The 15731-nt window shown below is 46.3% G+C and overlaps 1 protein-coding gene across 1 annotated transcript in view; it reads left to right on the top strand.

Annotated features, from left to right (window-relative positions):
- The window catches only part of RHBG (Rh family B glycoprotein), a 297643-nt gene that overhangs the window by 166434 nt on the left and 115478 nt on the right, over positions 1 to 15731 (top strand). Inside the window, exons 6-7 of the mRNA XM_069607158.1 lie at positions 409 to 546; positions 8885 to 9018. Of these exons, the coding sequence (XP_069463259.1) occupies positions 409 to 546; positions 8885 to 9018 (272 nt within the window). The remainder of the gene's footprint in view (positions 1 to 408; positions 547 to 8884; positions 9019 to 15731) is intronic.

The raw sequence follows: 15731 nt of genomic DNA, 5'->3' as shown, positions 1-15731 counted from the left end.
CATGGATTTTCCGCCCGGAAAAACCAGGCGAAAAAACCACCATGGCGCTACGGGAACTCGTAGTAAGGCGGAAAGGTACGCCATGCATTACGCTGGCGTAAAACCCTTTCCGCCAGGGTCGTAATGAGGGCCAATGTATTTTAAGTCCCCTAATGCATGTGAGAACATCCAAAACGGATTAGTCTCTACTGCTGGAGTTGGGAGCAACACATATAATGTTCTAATAGCCTGTAAAAAAAAAGTTACAAAGTTCAGTAGACAAAAATTGCAATGTGCGCCCCCTGTCCCTTTTCATAGGATGAAGCAGCTGTAGGCCATTAAATGATGGTTTTCCTGCAGTACTGATATTTCTCATTAGATCTGGTGTACCCTGGATGTATGGCTAATGCTCTGGTTTATTGCTTGCAGGTTCACATCCAGAATGCTGCCCTGGCTGGTGGCGTGGTTGTTGGCACCTCAGCCGAAATGATGCTGACCCCATTCGGTTCCATGATTGCAGGAGTCCTGGCTGGCCTGATTTCCACTCTGGGGTTCAAATTCCTGACTGTGAGTGTATGGTTTGCGTGGACACGTGTAGAAATTGCCATCATTTCTGAGAGGATTAAAATTTGAATTCCGAGTATCCATGTTTAAGAGGTTAATTGACATTAACATGCGAATCCCAGACATTACTAGGTCTGTGATTCTATTCTCTTGGTTGGTCTTACAATTCTTAATCCTTCATGAAAGCATGTCACTTTGGTGCATACTATTTACTGCAGCTAGAAAATGCAGGGTTCTAGATAGGAAACTCGCAGCAGCTGCTGCGGCAGGCAGTAATAGATGTGGTTATGGAATGGCCGTATATGTCACTCCACTCCGTTATTAAAAGATAGCAAGAGTGAAACCCGCGACATTTTCGGGACAATTATTGACTGCATTATATGGCATACAGCTCAAAATTCATACTTAGATATTAGGTTGGTATCGGCTCATGGAGGTTAAGAGATAGTGAATTACTATACACGAAACGATGGCAAGGTTTTCGGGGAGACTTATGTCTTAGCAAGAAGTGGTACATAAGTGCACAACTCCAGAGTGAAAGGAAAAACTCTGGAACTGCCCCACAATTATTGTGAATACAAACAATATGGACGACCCAAAAATGCAAGAGTAAATCTTTAGGTCACGAACTGAATCAAACATCTTAAGCGTATCCTGTAGGAAAGTTAGTTTCTTTCTAATTCAAAAAAGTAACAGTTACAATCATTGTATAACCCATTTTTGGAAAATCCACGAAATAAAGACGTAATAGTTGTTGTCAGTGTCCAGTATATCAAGACGTCAAGGCTGTTAGTGAGGTCAGAGAGATTAATAAATAGTTAATCACAATACCCAAAGTGAGGCAGTGTTACATAATGCATAAGCAATACACCAGTGAACAACTACAGAGTGAAAGCATAGACTCTTGAGCTCTTCCACAGTTTGTACTGGCTGTATTGGCATGAATTGTGTAAAGTGAAGCTAGTTGCACACACTGTCACACACTCTTTCTCTCCTTAACCCTATACCTATTCACACTTTTTCTCTATATATTTGTCTCTCTCTCTCTCTCTCGCTCTCTCTCTCTCTCTCCCTCTCCCTTCCTCCCTCTCTCCCTCTCTCTCTGTCTCCTTTTCTCTATATCTATGTTTCTCTATCTTGGTATGTGGTTGAGAGGTGTGTTGTCAGGGGTGCATTTGCTAAAGACACCCGAGCTGTTATTGACAGTTCTGTGACCAGAGGAGAAAAACATTAATTCTGTGCATGTGTCATATATAGATACATTTCAAACGTTAATATCTCAAAATTGGGCACGTCGATTTTCACATTTCTTTTCAGTGCACTAATTACAGATAAACTCTAGGAGCCTGGGGGGGGGGGGCGCTTAAGAGCCTGAGCAAAATGGCGGTGGGTTAGTACAGCTCCGCTTACGGCCGACGCTTATAAGCGACTTTCACCCCGCCAACGCGCTGCTAGAACCGCAACAACAGAGATCTGCAGATCGGAATAGGTCCAGCAGGGACGATCAAAGTTTGAAGGGAAACGTGCAATGGAAACATAGATAATCGACCCAGAAGTGCCTGATGCGCCGAGCCATAACAGTCAGCGGTGTAAAGAAGGTCTGAAGGCATACACTGGAATGCTGAATGGCCATCCCGATGGCCAAACAACAGACAAAGGAAGGAGCATCACCACGACTCTCCCCTAGTCGCAAGGACCGCAGTAGGGAAGACACCTACCGGGAATGTGAAACTGTTAAGACCCACACGACGCACATACCGCCAAAAAGTTGAGAGTATCCCAGGACCATAACAGAGATCGCAAGGAATCAGGGGCCGGCTGTAAACCGCTCCAGGGTGCGTGGTGTGACTGACAGGACCCCAACGCTCACTGCAAGTGGGCACTACGAGGCAGCCGCTGCAGGCGCGGTGGCCCCCCCGCAACTTTGCCACAGGGAATGGATGCAACACGAGAACGAGGACCCCTTCCTGTCAAGTAAGTGCAGCACATGGCGGAGGTCCTCCTCACCCACCGGCACCATATGCACGCGCTCACGCAGCAGGACTCATGCAAACAATATTCAGCATATTGACAGCAATATAATGCATCCAGAAATAGGACGCAACGGCGGTGCCAAAGCACTGGAACTTTCTACCCAACACACTCAGATTTGAATCCTCATTCTACTCCTTCAGAAGCAAAGCGAAAACCTGGCTTGTAGCGCAGGACCACTAGTTCCAATACCAGATACCTCGCTCATAACAACCTACGTCTGTTATGCTGTGTGTTATGCTTTCCTGTAGAACACCATTGTAAATACCTACTGTATTTAAATGTATATGTAAAATGTATTGTATATGTATCATTATGTAAATATACGTTACTGCAACCTTTAAGAAATGCGCCCAGATTCCCTTGGGCTAGGCGCGCTATACAAATAAACAAAATACAAAATACAAATACAAATACTGTACCCGCTCCCCTGGGGGATCTCCTCAAAAGCCGCGATACAGGGACCCACAAGCCTAAGCCTGGGATACCCTCCAAGTGTCCACAGTCTCGCCTATGCAGCCCAGCTGCACCAGTCACCACGCCTTGCGCTCACCAGGCGCATCTCCCAACTCCGGTCTTTAAGTGACACCGCACCCTCTCGGATATCGCACAGAAGCCCGCTCTGCAATAGAACTCAGACCCAAGGAACAAATAGGACCTCGGCCCGCTCAAAACAGCTGCCAGGCGCAACCTAGGGTAGTCCCAAGATTGGCGCTGCTTCCCTCATAACATCGTGCAAACGCTAGCCCTGAGTAGGAACCAAGACCTAAGAATCAGACAAGGCCCCGGCCTGCCGAGAACAACCGTGCAAGCAACATGAAACTCACAAAAGGCCTGCGAACAGCCACGAGGAGAAGGTAGGCCACCCAGGGTCACATCGGCACCCTGCAGCAGCATAAAGCGAGTCACAGAGGAGGCCCCAGTTCAACAATCGGGGGGGTGGGCACTCTACAACAGCTCCAGGGCACTGTGGGGGCAACGACCCAGACACAAGACTAAGGGCAAACCCTCAGAGGAAAAGACCTCTACAAACATCAAGCGACCCCCATTTATAGCTTCTGGTTATTAACCGGACTGCAACAACCTCTCTCACAACACAGACTGGAGGGCAATAAACTCCCCCTCACTCACCAGACGCGGCTGTAGTCGACGAATCTGCTCTCTGAAAATTAAGCACTGCACATCCAGGGGAGAAAGCCTTAACCCCACCGGGGATCAGCCAATAATACCCTACAAAGCATTAACAATACAGAGGGGCATGCAACCAGAATTCCACGGCTCAGACAAGGATGGTGCGGACAATTTGCAAACAGGGGGCCTTCCCAGATGCTCAGCAAGGAACAAACCTGAAATGGAGATACAATTGCAACTCCAGGCCATAGAGATGAAAATAATCGGCCAAAGAATGCAAGAAACAAACTCAGCTGTCCTGGACAGCAAACGGGACCTCCAAGAAGTACAAAGCCGCTTGACGACCCAAGCGGAGAGAACTACGGATAATGAACAATGCATCAGAACCCTGGAGGATAATCTGACGACCACTGAAAATGACATGGACAGAGTCATGAGGGAAGTCCAAAGACAAGGGGAAGAAATTGAAGATCAGGAAAACTGAAAAGCTAAGTGCTATTATGATCACATCAAAGGTATAGAAGACTTGGTGAGAAGCACTTGTACAGTCACAATTAATGTATAGTAGACTTGCTGAGAAGTGTTCGTACTGTTACATTAAAGACCTGGCTCTGCTGAGAAGTGCTAGTACTTCACATTGAAGGCGTGGTAGTCTTAGTGAGAAGAGGTTGACCTGCCACATAAAACGATGACAGAATTGTTGAGGAGTGCTTGTTCTGTCACATTAAACGTATTGCAGACCTACTGGAAAGTGCTGCTAACTCCGCATTTACATTAAGTGCTGATAGTGACACAGTTTAAATGTAGCAAGCTTACTGAAAAGTAATGATACTTTCACTTTAAGGGTATTGGCATGCTTACTGATAAGTGCTACCTCTGTTGTGTTAAAACTATAACACTTTTCCCTCACCGCCAAACTACAAAAACAGCCGGTACGTGAACAGAGGATAACAAAGGGGCAATGTGCTGGTCTTGGAAGCAAGATCACGCTGAGCAACAGAGGTGTAAATCCCGGATGCGCGCTTAGAAACCAAACTTAGCTACGGTATAAGGCGTGTTATAGAAAAAAAAACAATTAAATAAATTCAATTAAATAAAACGGGTGCCGGTAAAACTGGCAATTCCCCCCATGGAATGAGGAATGACCACCATTGCCGGGAACCTATAATATTCTGGTAATACCGGGATATCAGGCGCTGTTAACGGTAGGTCCGTTTGCCAGTATCCCGCCACAATTGCCGGCGGGATAGCGCCACAATTGCCGGCGGGATAGCAGCAAACTCATGATAACCCCCATTACGTGCCCTGGCCTGGCTGTTGGAAGGTGTGCACTTAGCATAGGCCGAAGGGCCCCCATAGAAGTACTGCTTTAACCACACTTCTAAATTAGGACTTTATTACTAATGAACTAAACAGTATGGATCTGTACACCAACAGAAAATAATACTTTGAATGCATTTTTAAATCAAAAGAGAAGCAACAACGCAGTGTATAAAGGCATGAGATGAGGTGGAAGGGGGAATATTTAGGAATGTTTTGGTATATTATTGATTTGCCACCTGCCGACAATAATCCATGTCACCCCTTATCTGTGGCTCTAAATCGCAGGTGTTTGTTATCACCTCAAACGCTTGTAATAGGTTGACATCTCCTTTATGGTAGGCCTAAGATAACAACTGCCATAAATCGTTACTGGAACCTGTGAAACTGCCAATGGATATACAAGAATTACATTGTAGAGTCTTGAACAATGGAGAACGATCAACTGAAAAGCATGAATGTTAGTATTATGTGCCACTGTGATCCAGTGCCTATGTTGCAACAGCCTGAGGGGGAAGGGCTGCAACAGGTCTTATCAGCCCCCACCCAAGTTATGGGCCAGAGGTGAAGCCGGAGCGACATAACGAGTATAAGGTGGATAACATCTGTTATAGCCCCCACCCACAGTACTGTAATATCATTAGACTATGAAAAAAATCACACAATGGGTTAAAAACAGACTAGACACAAATGAAAAGAGTTGAAGAATGTGTTCAGAAATGTGAAGTGAGAATTGTAGCGGCTGGAAAGTTGGTTGAGGGAGACACTGAGCACTAAGGCAGGATGAGAATTTAAAAAAACAACAATGTAATAGTGGCCAAGGTCCTTTACTGACCTATTCTTTACAGTGTCTCCCCGACGTTCCAATGTTATCATTACGTTTTAAAGACCGGGTGAAGATTCATTATAATTGGATAATTACCCGGCCCCAAGTTATTGCCCTATGCAAAGGCGAGGGGTATACATTGAGGCAGGGCTGTTATCGTATGTAATAATGAACTCTCTCTAGGACTAGGACTACAAGGCTATCAGCACATTGAGCTGTGCAACGTCTTTTTATGGTGGGGTAAAAAAAGCGTGCATACATATGTTGTAATGTTTATTTTTATGAAAACGGAACTAGCAACAATAAACTTTACACATGTTAGGTTTCATTGTTGCTTGTTAATTTGGGGAATTGAACTTCACATGCTCTGCTCTGTCTTTACAGAGTTGAAGACTATTGTTTCTGTGCTGCTTGATAGGCTGCTGATGAATTCAGATTGTTTGGCATTAGATCAATTCCAAGCATTCTGATTGGCTCAGATGAGGTTGGCAGTACATCCATGTGCTAACTAAGCTTCATGTGCCAACTCCAAGGGTCGTACCAGTTGTAGCCAAGTTAAAGGCCAAGAACAGCAAGCACATTTACCTAGGTTTTACGGGCTCACAACGCCAAGTAAAACCTAAGGTCGGGGTCTGTAAAGCCATTACAACCCACATTTCTCTTTCAGGTGAAAGAAAAAAGAGTCAAAAGGGTGTACATGGTGAATGCATGTATACCTTTATATGCCTATAAAGCAATATAACAGGAGGGTTATCATTCTCTACTTCCTGGGGGACGGGGGGAATGCTCACTTAGCTTTTCGTATCTACGTTACATGGGTAGGCAGGGGTCTGTTGATCATATTTAAATCTGTCTGGACAGTCGTAGGAAATTGGCTGAAAATCCATAAGAACGGGCCTGATGATAGTTCAAAAATCTGCCTTGGAGTTCACAAAGAATTGGCTATGGCTATGTGCCACACAGCTGCTAGCCTTTGAATGTGGCATTCTGAAAAATCTAAATTAACAATCCAAGGGTTCAAATCAAGCTTTATATAGCCCAACTGAAGGCCGTTCCGGGTATTGTGGGCCATGAAGGCAATGTTAAAGGACCCAGCACATCAAGGGCCTTTAAAATGTTCTAAAGGCCTATAACACCTGGTGCAGCTCAAGTGTGTGATTTATACAGCTATTATAACCTGTGTCGTTCTTTCAAGTGAAAAAACGAAGTTAAAATGTGATAAATGGTTGATGCAAGTATTGGGAAGGCCATTTTCCCTTTCCATGGTGGCCACTGAAAAAAGTAAACAAACAAAATGGACGCCATGGAAACTGGGGAAGGGACTACACATAGTCCCTTCCCTCTTTCCATAGCTCCCATTAAAAAATTAAACACAAAAATGGCTGCCATGGAAAGGAGAGTAGTCTTCCTTTCGAAGACGGCCTGTCGCAGATCGGGAGCGGACGTGTCGGGGACAGAAGTGTTCCTGGTGCATCCGCTCCTGAAATGGACTTTAAAGAAGGTAAGTGGGGGTTGGGGTTGAGAGGGAATTAAACTTTATAGGGCCTCATTACGAGTTGGGTGGTATCCCAGTGTTAAACCTGCCGGAATACCGCCCAAATGAATTACCGTTACTGCCACTTGGTCCAGTGGAATTTCCGTCAGATTACAAGTGGTGGCGGCGATGTAATTCCCCATTTAATTTGCGTCCCTTGGGCTCAATGGGGCTTTTTTGGTGGAATTGCCGTGACAGAATTTCCGCAACAGTACTTCTGCCGATTCTGCCGATTTTATGGCAGTGAGTTAGAGGATTTACCTCCAGGGTTTTCCTGGAGGCAAATTCTCCATTCCATACCCAAACCCATAATTTGGCATAGTGGTAAAGTTGGTGGTAATGGAGTTACCGCCAACTTTACCACTTACTGCCAAACTCGTAATGAGGCTGATAGACCTTGCCCGAGTGCCATACTGGGAATTATGGGTCCTGAAAACCAAGTTAAAAATCCAAGTACAGCAAGGTCATTTCATGAAGTATTGGGTCTGCAATCCCTTTTACGGCCCATGTTACTCTTCAAAATATATGCTGTTCATACAATACAATAATACAGAACTTGTCAGTGCAAAAACCCACCCGGGTTGTCACAGGGAATTGGCTGTGGGCATGTACCCTGCTGCTTTGGATTGTAGCATTCAAAACAATGTGCAGGCTTTCCCATCTCTTATAGCCTGCAAATGTGTCCAATGAGTATGCTCTCTCAGCATTGCAAAGGTTATAATTAAGCATTAACCTCCTTGGTAGAGCGGCCTTGCTGGCCAGAGCAAAGGGAGGGCCTTAAAACAGGCATCCCTGTGCCATTACCAGACAGGCAATGGCCCCTACTGAGTTATAGCTAAAAGCATGCTGGCACAAATTCTGGGGTACTAGTAGCTTTTCTTTTTTTAAGTTGAGAAATGTCGCAGTTGCCATTTCTCAACATAAAAATCAACAACACAAAGCAACAGCCAGGGATGCAGGGAGAATGGAACTACATCCCTTCTCCTTTTCCATTGCAGCTTTTTTCGAGCGAGTAAGACAGGCAAGAGAAGGAAGAAGTGAGCAGATTGCATGGGAAGTAGTGGAGGGTGAGGTAAGCGTCTGCAGGAGGTGGGCAATGTGGGATGCAAGCATAGGGTCTAGGAGGGGAGGCAGGTGGTTACTGAAGGACGCAGCATGGAGAGGTGAACATGGCAACCTCTAACAGTTCAGCAGACTCGGAACACGGGCATTATCATGAGGTAGAGCTCAGCCTTTTGAGCTCCCTGGTTGGTTGGAAGGTCCCATGAGATCACCTCCTGGCTACTAATGTGGAATAATTTAACCTAGATTCTGATCCTTCCTTTCCAAACTCACAATGTTTTATGATCTTGTGAAAATCAGGCTAGGATCATGTGAGTTTTCACTTATTAACTAAAATGTGTGAGTGATGCTAAAGAGGCAAATAAAATAAACGTGTTCATGCGTTCTTGTATCAACTGTCTCTGCAATGAGTTTTCTGTGTTGTTCTTTTCCCACAGCCCCTCCTGGACTCGAAGCTGAAGATCCAAGACACTTGTGGAGTTCACAACCTCCATGGAATGCCAGGCGTCTTGGCGGCTCTCATCGGAGCATTGGTGGCAGCCTTCGCCACAGCAGATATCTATGGTGACGGGTAGGTTTCAGTGGATATCTATGGTGACGGGTAGGTTTCTTGTGTTCTGCGGCAGTGCTCTGGCGCTACTAGCCACTTGCTCAGAAGGGAGTTGCTGTGAGAACTGAGGGTCTTGAGTACTGCCATTTGGAATGAGTGGATCACATTCTTGCTCAGTTTAGCTCGTGATTCACAGAGCATTCTTTGGTTTCAAGCTAAATATGTAAATGTGTCGTAATCAAGTGTAACTTTATCTTTATGAAACACTTTTGTTTTATAATTTCTGAAGGAACACTGTGCTCCCATATCAGGATACACGCATCCCATTCAGTTCGGGAGATACCTATTGCCACATGTATGTATGTATAGTACTTTCCCCTCTCCTCCTAGACTATGAGGGCTTTGCATAGATATCCAACAACATTCTGCAATGTTGTGAACACTTTAGTGACGTGGGGCAAATCTGGCATGACAAATATACTGAGTGATAAAGAACGGCATCCTTTGAAGGGATTGTGTCCTCCGACGTATTCCTTATCTTGATAGATAGATCACTTCCAGCCTGCTGGCCTCGGAAGTTTTTTTCATTAGAGGGCGCTGCGCATCGACGTCCCTCAAGTTGGTGTCCCTCGACAGCCTCCGTATCGGCGCCAACGTCATCGTGCATATAAATAGACTTGCGCAGCGTCCGTTGCTCAGTTCTGTTTTTTCTGCACTTCGTGGGCCTCGGAATCGTGTTGCTCAGTTCTTTCTTCAAGTATTTCTTATTATTCCTCGAAGATATCTTCTTCATTCGATGGCTTCCTCTTCCGAACCAGCGACCCCACGCTCTGGCTTCAAAAAGTGTCGAGATTGTGGGAAGAAAATGTCGTCGACAGATCCTCACAGGATTTGTTTGTGGTGCCTGGGATCGGAGCATCACTGTTCGGAATGCGAGAACTGTATGTCCATGACGGCGAAAGCCTTGAAGGAGCGTAAGGGGAAGCTAGAAAGAGGTAAGACTCTTAAAACTTCAACTTCTTCGAAAGTTTCCTCGGCAGAGTGGAGACATTCGTCTCCTCGCCGTCACAGGAAACATTCTCGCTCAAGGTCTCGAAGCGGTTCCCATCAGTCTTTGAGATCTAAACACTCGAACAAGAGGCGTCGTAGATCTCCCTCTTCTTCGTCTTCTTCTACTTCCCCAGAAAGGGTCACCTGCCCCACGAAACACAGCTCTCCAGCTAAGTGGGAGGAATTCCGTAAATAAATGCTTAGCGTCCTCGAGAAAGCGGCCTCGACCCCCTCGTAGACAGCTAAAGGTGATACCCTGGATGAAAGACCTGAAAAATCGAAACGCCGCGAGTCGTTGCACCCGGCGAAAGAAACTGGCCGAGAGCGTCATGAACCCTTGAGCAAAGGCAGTAAGACTGCGTCATAGATGCCGTCGTCGAAGGTTCCTTCGACTCATAAATCTGCATCATTGACGCCTTTATCGAAGGGTCTGTCGACACACAAATTATTTGAATCGACGCCGTCTTCGACGCCACTGTCGACACCAATAAAGGACAGACCTACTGCTGTTACTACATCTCAGTCAGTAGACGTAACGAGGGCTTCGACCATGACCTCGAGGATGTCGTCGACAACCTTGACGACTCCGAGTAGGATTCCGATCCTCTCGAGTTCTTCGAGGCCTCTTCATACTTTTTCGGCGCCTTTTTCGGTTTCATCGAAGCCTTTGACTTCCGCGTCGACAACTTCAACGTTTTCTCAACCGGTGACTGCAAGCTTGGCCCCTTCAGCTTAAGAAATGGGTTTTAAACCATACCCAAGGTCAGATTATTTCAGAGCTTTGTCCTCTATATATGAGGAAGGGGAGGATTCTGACCATGAAAGACCCTTTGGGTTACAGAGGACCACTATACCTATACCAGAGGAATTTATCTCTGAAGAGAATATATTGAAGGACCTTAATGGCCAGAATAATAGAGTTCATGGGGTGGTCTACACCTTCACCTTCTTTTCAATAGGATGATCTTACGGACATTTTACTTAAAGGCCCACAGGAAGATCCTGTGGTTCCCTTTCATACTGCATTGCAGAGAAAAATATCTAACAACTGGGAAACCCCTGAGGTTATCCCGGCAGTTAACAAAAAAACTGTCTGCCAAATATAGGGTATCTGCTTCTGACCCTGAATATTTGAGCAAACATCCAACCCCAGAGAGATTGGTTGTACAAGCAGCAACTTCATCGAACAGTAGATCTGCATACCCTACTATTCCACAAGACAGGGATGATAAAAGGTTTGACGCTATGGGCCTCATTACACAGATGGCGGTAAGGATTTACCGGTACCGGTAAATCCTTACCGCCTTACTACGAGGTCCCTTTGCGGGTTGGCGGATTTAACGCCTGCTTTTTGCAGGCATTAAAAACCAACCCGCAAAGGGACCCAGGGAGCTAATTACGGTACCGCAATTTGCAGTACCATAATTAGCGCCTTCCCCATTCCCATTATGCCCTATGGGGCAAAAATGGGAATGGGGAAGGGCAATGGTGGAAGGGGGAATTACCACCTCACCAACCTTGGAATGGGGCGGTAATTCCCCTTTCCGCCAAGGCGGTGCCGGTATTTTACCGGCATGAACCATGGCGCTAATAGCACCATGGTTCTCCGCCATCCGTGTAATGAGGCCCTATGTCAAAAAAGGTCTTCTCGGCATGTAACATGGCGCTTAAATCCATTAATGCTACTTGCACGCTCGCAAGATGCAGCCATACACTTTGGGAGTGTGCTTCATCTGCGGCTGCGGCTGACTGTCTCCCGGAAGGAAAGGAAAGGGAAGCATTTCTGAAGATCATTAAAGATGGTAAAGACGCAATGTGTGAGTCCTTACAAACTGGCATTGATTCTGCTGACAGTATCAACAGGGCCATGGCGGCAAGAACTACAATCCGCAGATTTGCGTGGTTGCGAAAGTCTGGTTTTGCTCCAGATGTACAGGCCAGACTTTTGAATATGCCTTTTGATGGCACTTCTTTGTTTGATAAGAAGGCTGATGACACCCTAGAGAAGTTACAAACATGCAAGGCAGCAGCGAAATCTCTTGGAGCTGCAATCCGTCAAACTCCGTATCGCCCCTCAGGAACCTCTTGGAGGGGTAGGTCCTTTCGCTTTTATTCCGCATTCAGAAAAGGCAGAGGACAGCCGGCTCAAAGGGGCCAAAAACGATTCACCTGCGGTGGACGGGTTAAAAGTACAAAAGCCGCAGCCGCAGCAGGAGCCTCCTTGCCCTGGCATCTGCGTCAGCCGCCTCTAAACCACTCTGATGTCTCTCCTCACAAGATACCTGTAGGGGGCAGGTTAACTCAACATCTGATGGAATGGCAGGCTATTACGTCAGATGTTTGGGCATTGGAGACAATTGCCCAAGGTTACTGCCTGCATTTTCTACTCACCTCTCAGAGTCATCCACCGGGAAACAACTCTTTGAAGTTTCTAGATCTGCTCCTTTTGCAGGAGATTCTAGACCTAGATGCCATAGAACCGGTACCTGCAGCGGAGAGGAACAAGGGTTTGTATTCCCCCTATTTTCTAGTACCGAAGAAGCACGGAGGACTGAGACCCACCTTGGACTTACGAGAATTGAACAAATTCCTCATGAAGGACAAGTTCAAGATGGTGACTCTCTCTCAGATCCTTCAGGCCCTCCAGCTTCAGGACTGGCTGGTATCTCTAGACCTTCAGGATGCTTATTTCCATGTGCCAATCCATCTCAAACACAGGAAATACCTGAGGTTTGCAATTGGCAACTCTCACTATCAATTTCGAGTTCTGCCATTTGGGCTGACCTCCGCCCCGAGGGTCTTCACCAAGCTAATGTTGGTAGTGGCTGCACGTTTACCCCTACCTAGACGATTGGTTGATCAGAGCAGTATCTTCGGAACAAGCTCAGATCCAACTAGATTATGTCTGCCACTTCCTTCACAAACTGGGCTTCTCCCTCAATTTAAAGAAGTCACAGATGATACCATCACAGAGACTCCAGTTTATCAGAGCGGTCCTGGACACTTCTCTGGGGAAAGCCTCACCACCAGAGGTGAGGGCTCAAGATATTCTGCAGATGGTCACCAAGTTTCAAAATGCCCAATGTCTCCCAGCCTTCGACTTTTTGAGGTTGCTAGGCCTCATGGCATCCTGAATCTTCCTTGTGCCAGAGGCTTGCCTGACAATGAGATCTCTCCAATGGCCACTAAGAACCCATTGGTCACAATTCTCAGGAAGAATGACAGATCTCGTTCAGGTCCCGGACAAAGTGGCTCGAGACCTTCAGTGGTGGGCCTGTCGGGAGAACATTTTGAAAGGAGAACTGTTTTGGCAACCATGGCCGGAGATAACAGTAGTCACGGATGCCTCACTCACGGGGTGGGGAGCCCATGCCAACGACTTGACCATCAGCGGTGGTTGGTCTCCATCGGAGTCCAGACTACACATCAACCTGTTGGAGCTGAGAGCTATCAGACTAGCGCTGAAGGCTTTTCTGCCATCTGTACAAGGGACAAATGTCCTAATAATGACGAAAAACACAGTGGCCATGCACTTCCTCAACAAAAGAGGAGGCGTAGGATCACTGTGACTGTGCAGAGAGGCGATGCAGCTCTGGTTTTGGGCAATTCAAGAAGGAATCTCTCTATCGGCAGTTCACTTAGCCGGAGAGAAGAACTTGACTGCGGACGCTCTGAGCAGGCAGAGCACAGTCTCCCACAAGTGGGAGATAGCTCAGGAAGCCCTTCAAGAGATCTTCACCCTTTGGGGAACCCCTCAAGTGGATCTGTTCGCCACCAGTATCAACAGGAAGTGCGATCAGTTTTGTTCAAGGGAATTTCCCCCGAGAGGAGCTCTAGGGGACGCATTTGTAGTGGACTGGGAGTTTCCACTTCTGTACGCATTTCCTCCATTCCCTGTCATTCCTCAGATGATCAGGAGGTTGAGAAGATTCCGGAAGACTATGATCCTAATTGCGCCAGACTGCCCTCCGATTCGTCTTTCACACAGGGAGGATCTTCTCTCACAGAAGGGAGGTCAGGTTCTCCATCCAGACATCAGAACCCTCAACCTTTACGCTTGGTTTCTGAAAGGTTGAGATACAAGGATTGGGACCTTCCAGATGACGTCATGGAGCTGTTGCTTTCGGCTAGAAGGCCAGCAACAAAGTCTTTATACCTCTGCCGTTGGAACAAGTTTTGCAGCTGGTGTAGAGAAAAGAATATCAAACCCTTTTCATGTGGTTCACCAATGGTGTTATCTTTTTTGCTCTATTTGGCGAATTCAGATCTTCAAGTTGGTACGACCAAGGGCTATCTCGCAGCGCTGTCGATCTTCAAGCGCACTGCGGAGGAGCCATCATATTTCAAATTACCCCTTGTAATCCAATTTCTGAAGGGGTTGACTAATGTCTATCCACCAAAGCCGTTCCAAGTTCCCTTGTGGGACTTAAATCTAGTCTTAAATTTCCTGATGGGTACTCCCTTTGAACCACTCCATTCTTGTTCATTAAGATTTCTCACCCTTAAAACAGACTTATTAGTGGCTTTGACATCTGCCAGAAGAGTGAGCGAGTTACAAGCTCTATCTTGCAAACCTCCTCATTCAATTTTTCACAAAGACAAAGTTGTCCTACAAGTGAAGCCTAATTTCCTCCCAAAGGTAGTCTCTGAATTCCACATCACTCAGAAGATAACCTTACCTTCATTCTATCCTCCTCCCCATCCTGGGAAAGAGGAAGAGAGGCTACATAGGCTGGATCCAAGGTGAGCCTTGAGTTTTTATATCAGCAGACTTGCTAGTATTAGGCAAGCAGACCAACTGTTTATAGGTTATGCAGGACACAAACTAGGATTGACAATCACAAAACAGACCATTTCCAGATGGATTATTTTAGCCATTCTAGAATGCTACAAATTGGCAGGGAAAGAGCCCCCTCAACACCTTAGGGCTCATTCAACGAGGGGTATCGCAGCCTCTTCGGCCCTCCAAAGAGGGGTACCGATTCGAGACATATGTGCGGCTGCCAGATGTTCCTCCGACGTATTCCTTATCGGCCCTCCCATCCATCCCCTCAGTAAAACTTCCCTTGTAGTTGCAGCTTACGCTCCTTCAAGGTCAATAACCAATTCATGCACAGTTACTCTTAAACTTCAAAACGGAACTGAGCAATGGACGCTGCGCGAGTCTATTTATACGCACGATGACATTGGCGCCGATACGGAGGCTGTTGAGGGACACCAACTAGAGGGAAGTCGACGCGCAGCACCCTCTACTGAAAAAAATGTCCAAGGCCAGCAAGCTGGAAGTGATCTATCTATCAAGATAAGGAATACGTCGGAGGAACATCCCATCGAAAGAACGTTACAAGGTAAGAAGTAACTTGTTCATCTCTTGAATAATGTCACATCATTGCCATTCAGTGGACATTGAGGTCAATCCATGAAATTGACTATCTAGAATTCTGCATACCAACCACCATATATGTAAATGCGAACCCTCAGGTGGATTGGCTCACCTGGGCATCAGTAGTATTGGCAGTGGCTTCAATGTCAGCACAAAGTGGTTTCAATAAAATCCAGTACATATGATTACGGGAAGAGGGGAGTGTAGTTCCTAGTCTTTCCAATGTTTATGTTAGAGGTATCACTCGCGAGACCTCTGGTGCCGAATACATCAGTTGTGGAGACCCTGAAAGACTGCACCT

The sequence above is a fragment of the Ambystoma mexicanum genome, chromosome 1p (assembly GCF_040938575.1).
Source record: "Ambystoma mexicanum isolate Mex_15411 chromosome 1p, UKY_AmexF1_1, whole genome shotgun sequence".
Taxonomy (NCBI): domain Eukaryota; kingdom Metazoa; phylum Chordata; class Amphibia; order Caudata; family Ambystomatidae; genus Ambystoma; species Ambystoma mexicanum.
This window is presented reverse-complemented; position numbering and strand designations above follow the sequence as displayed.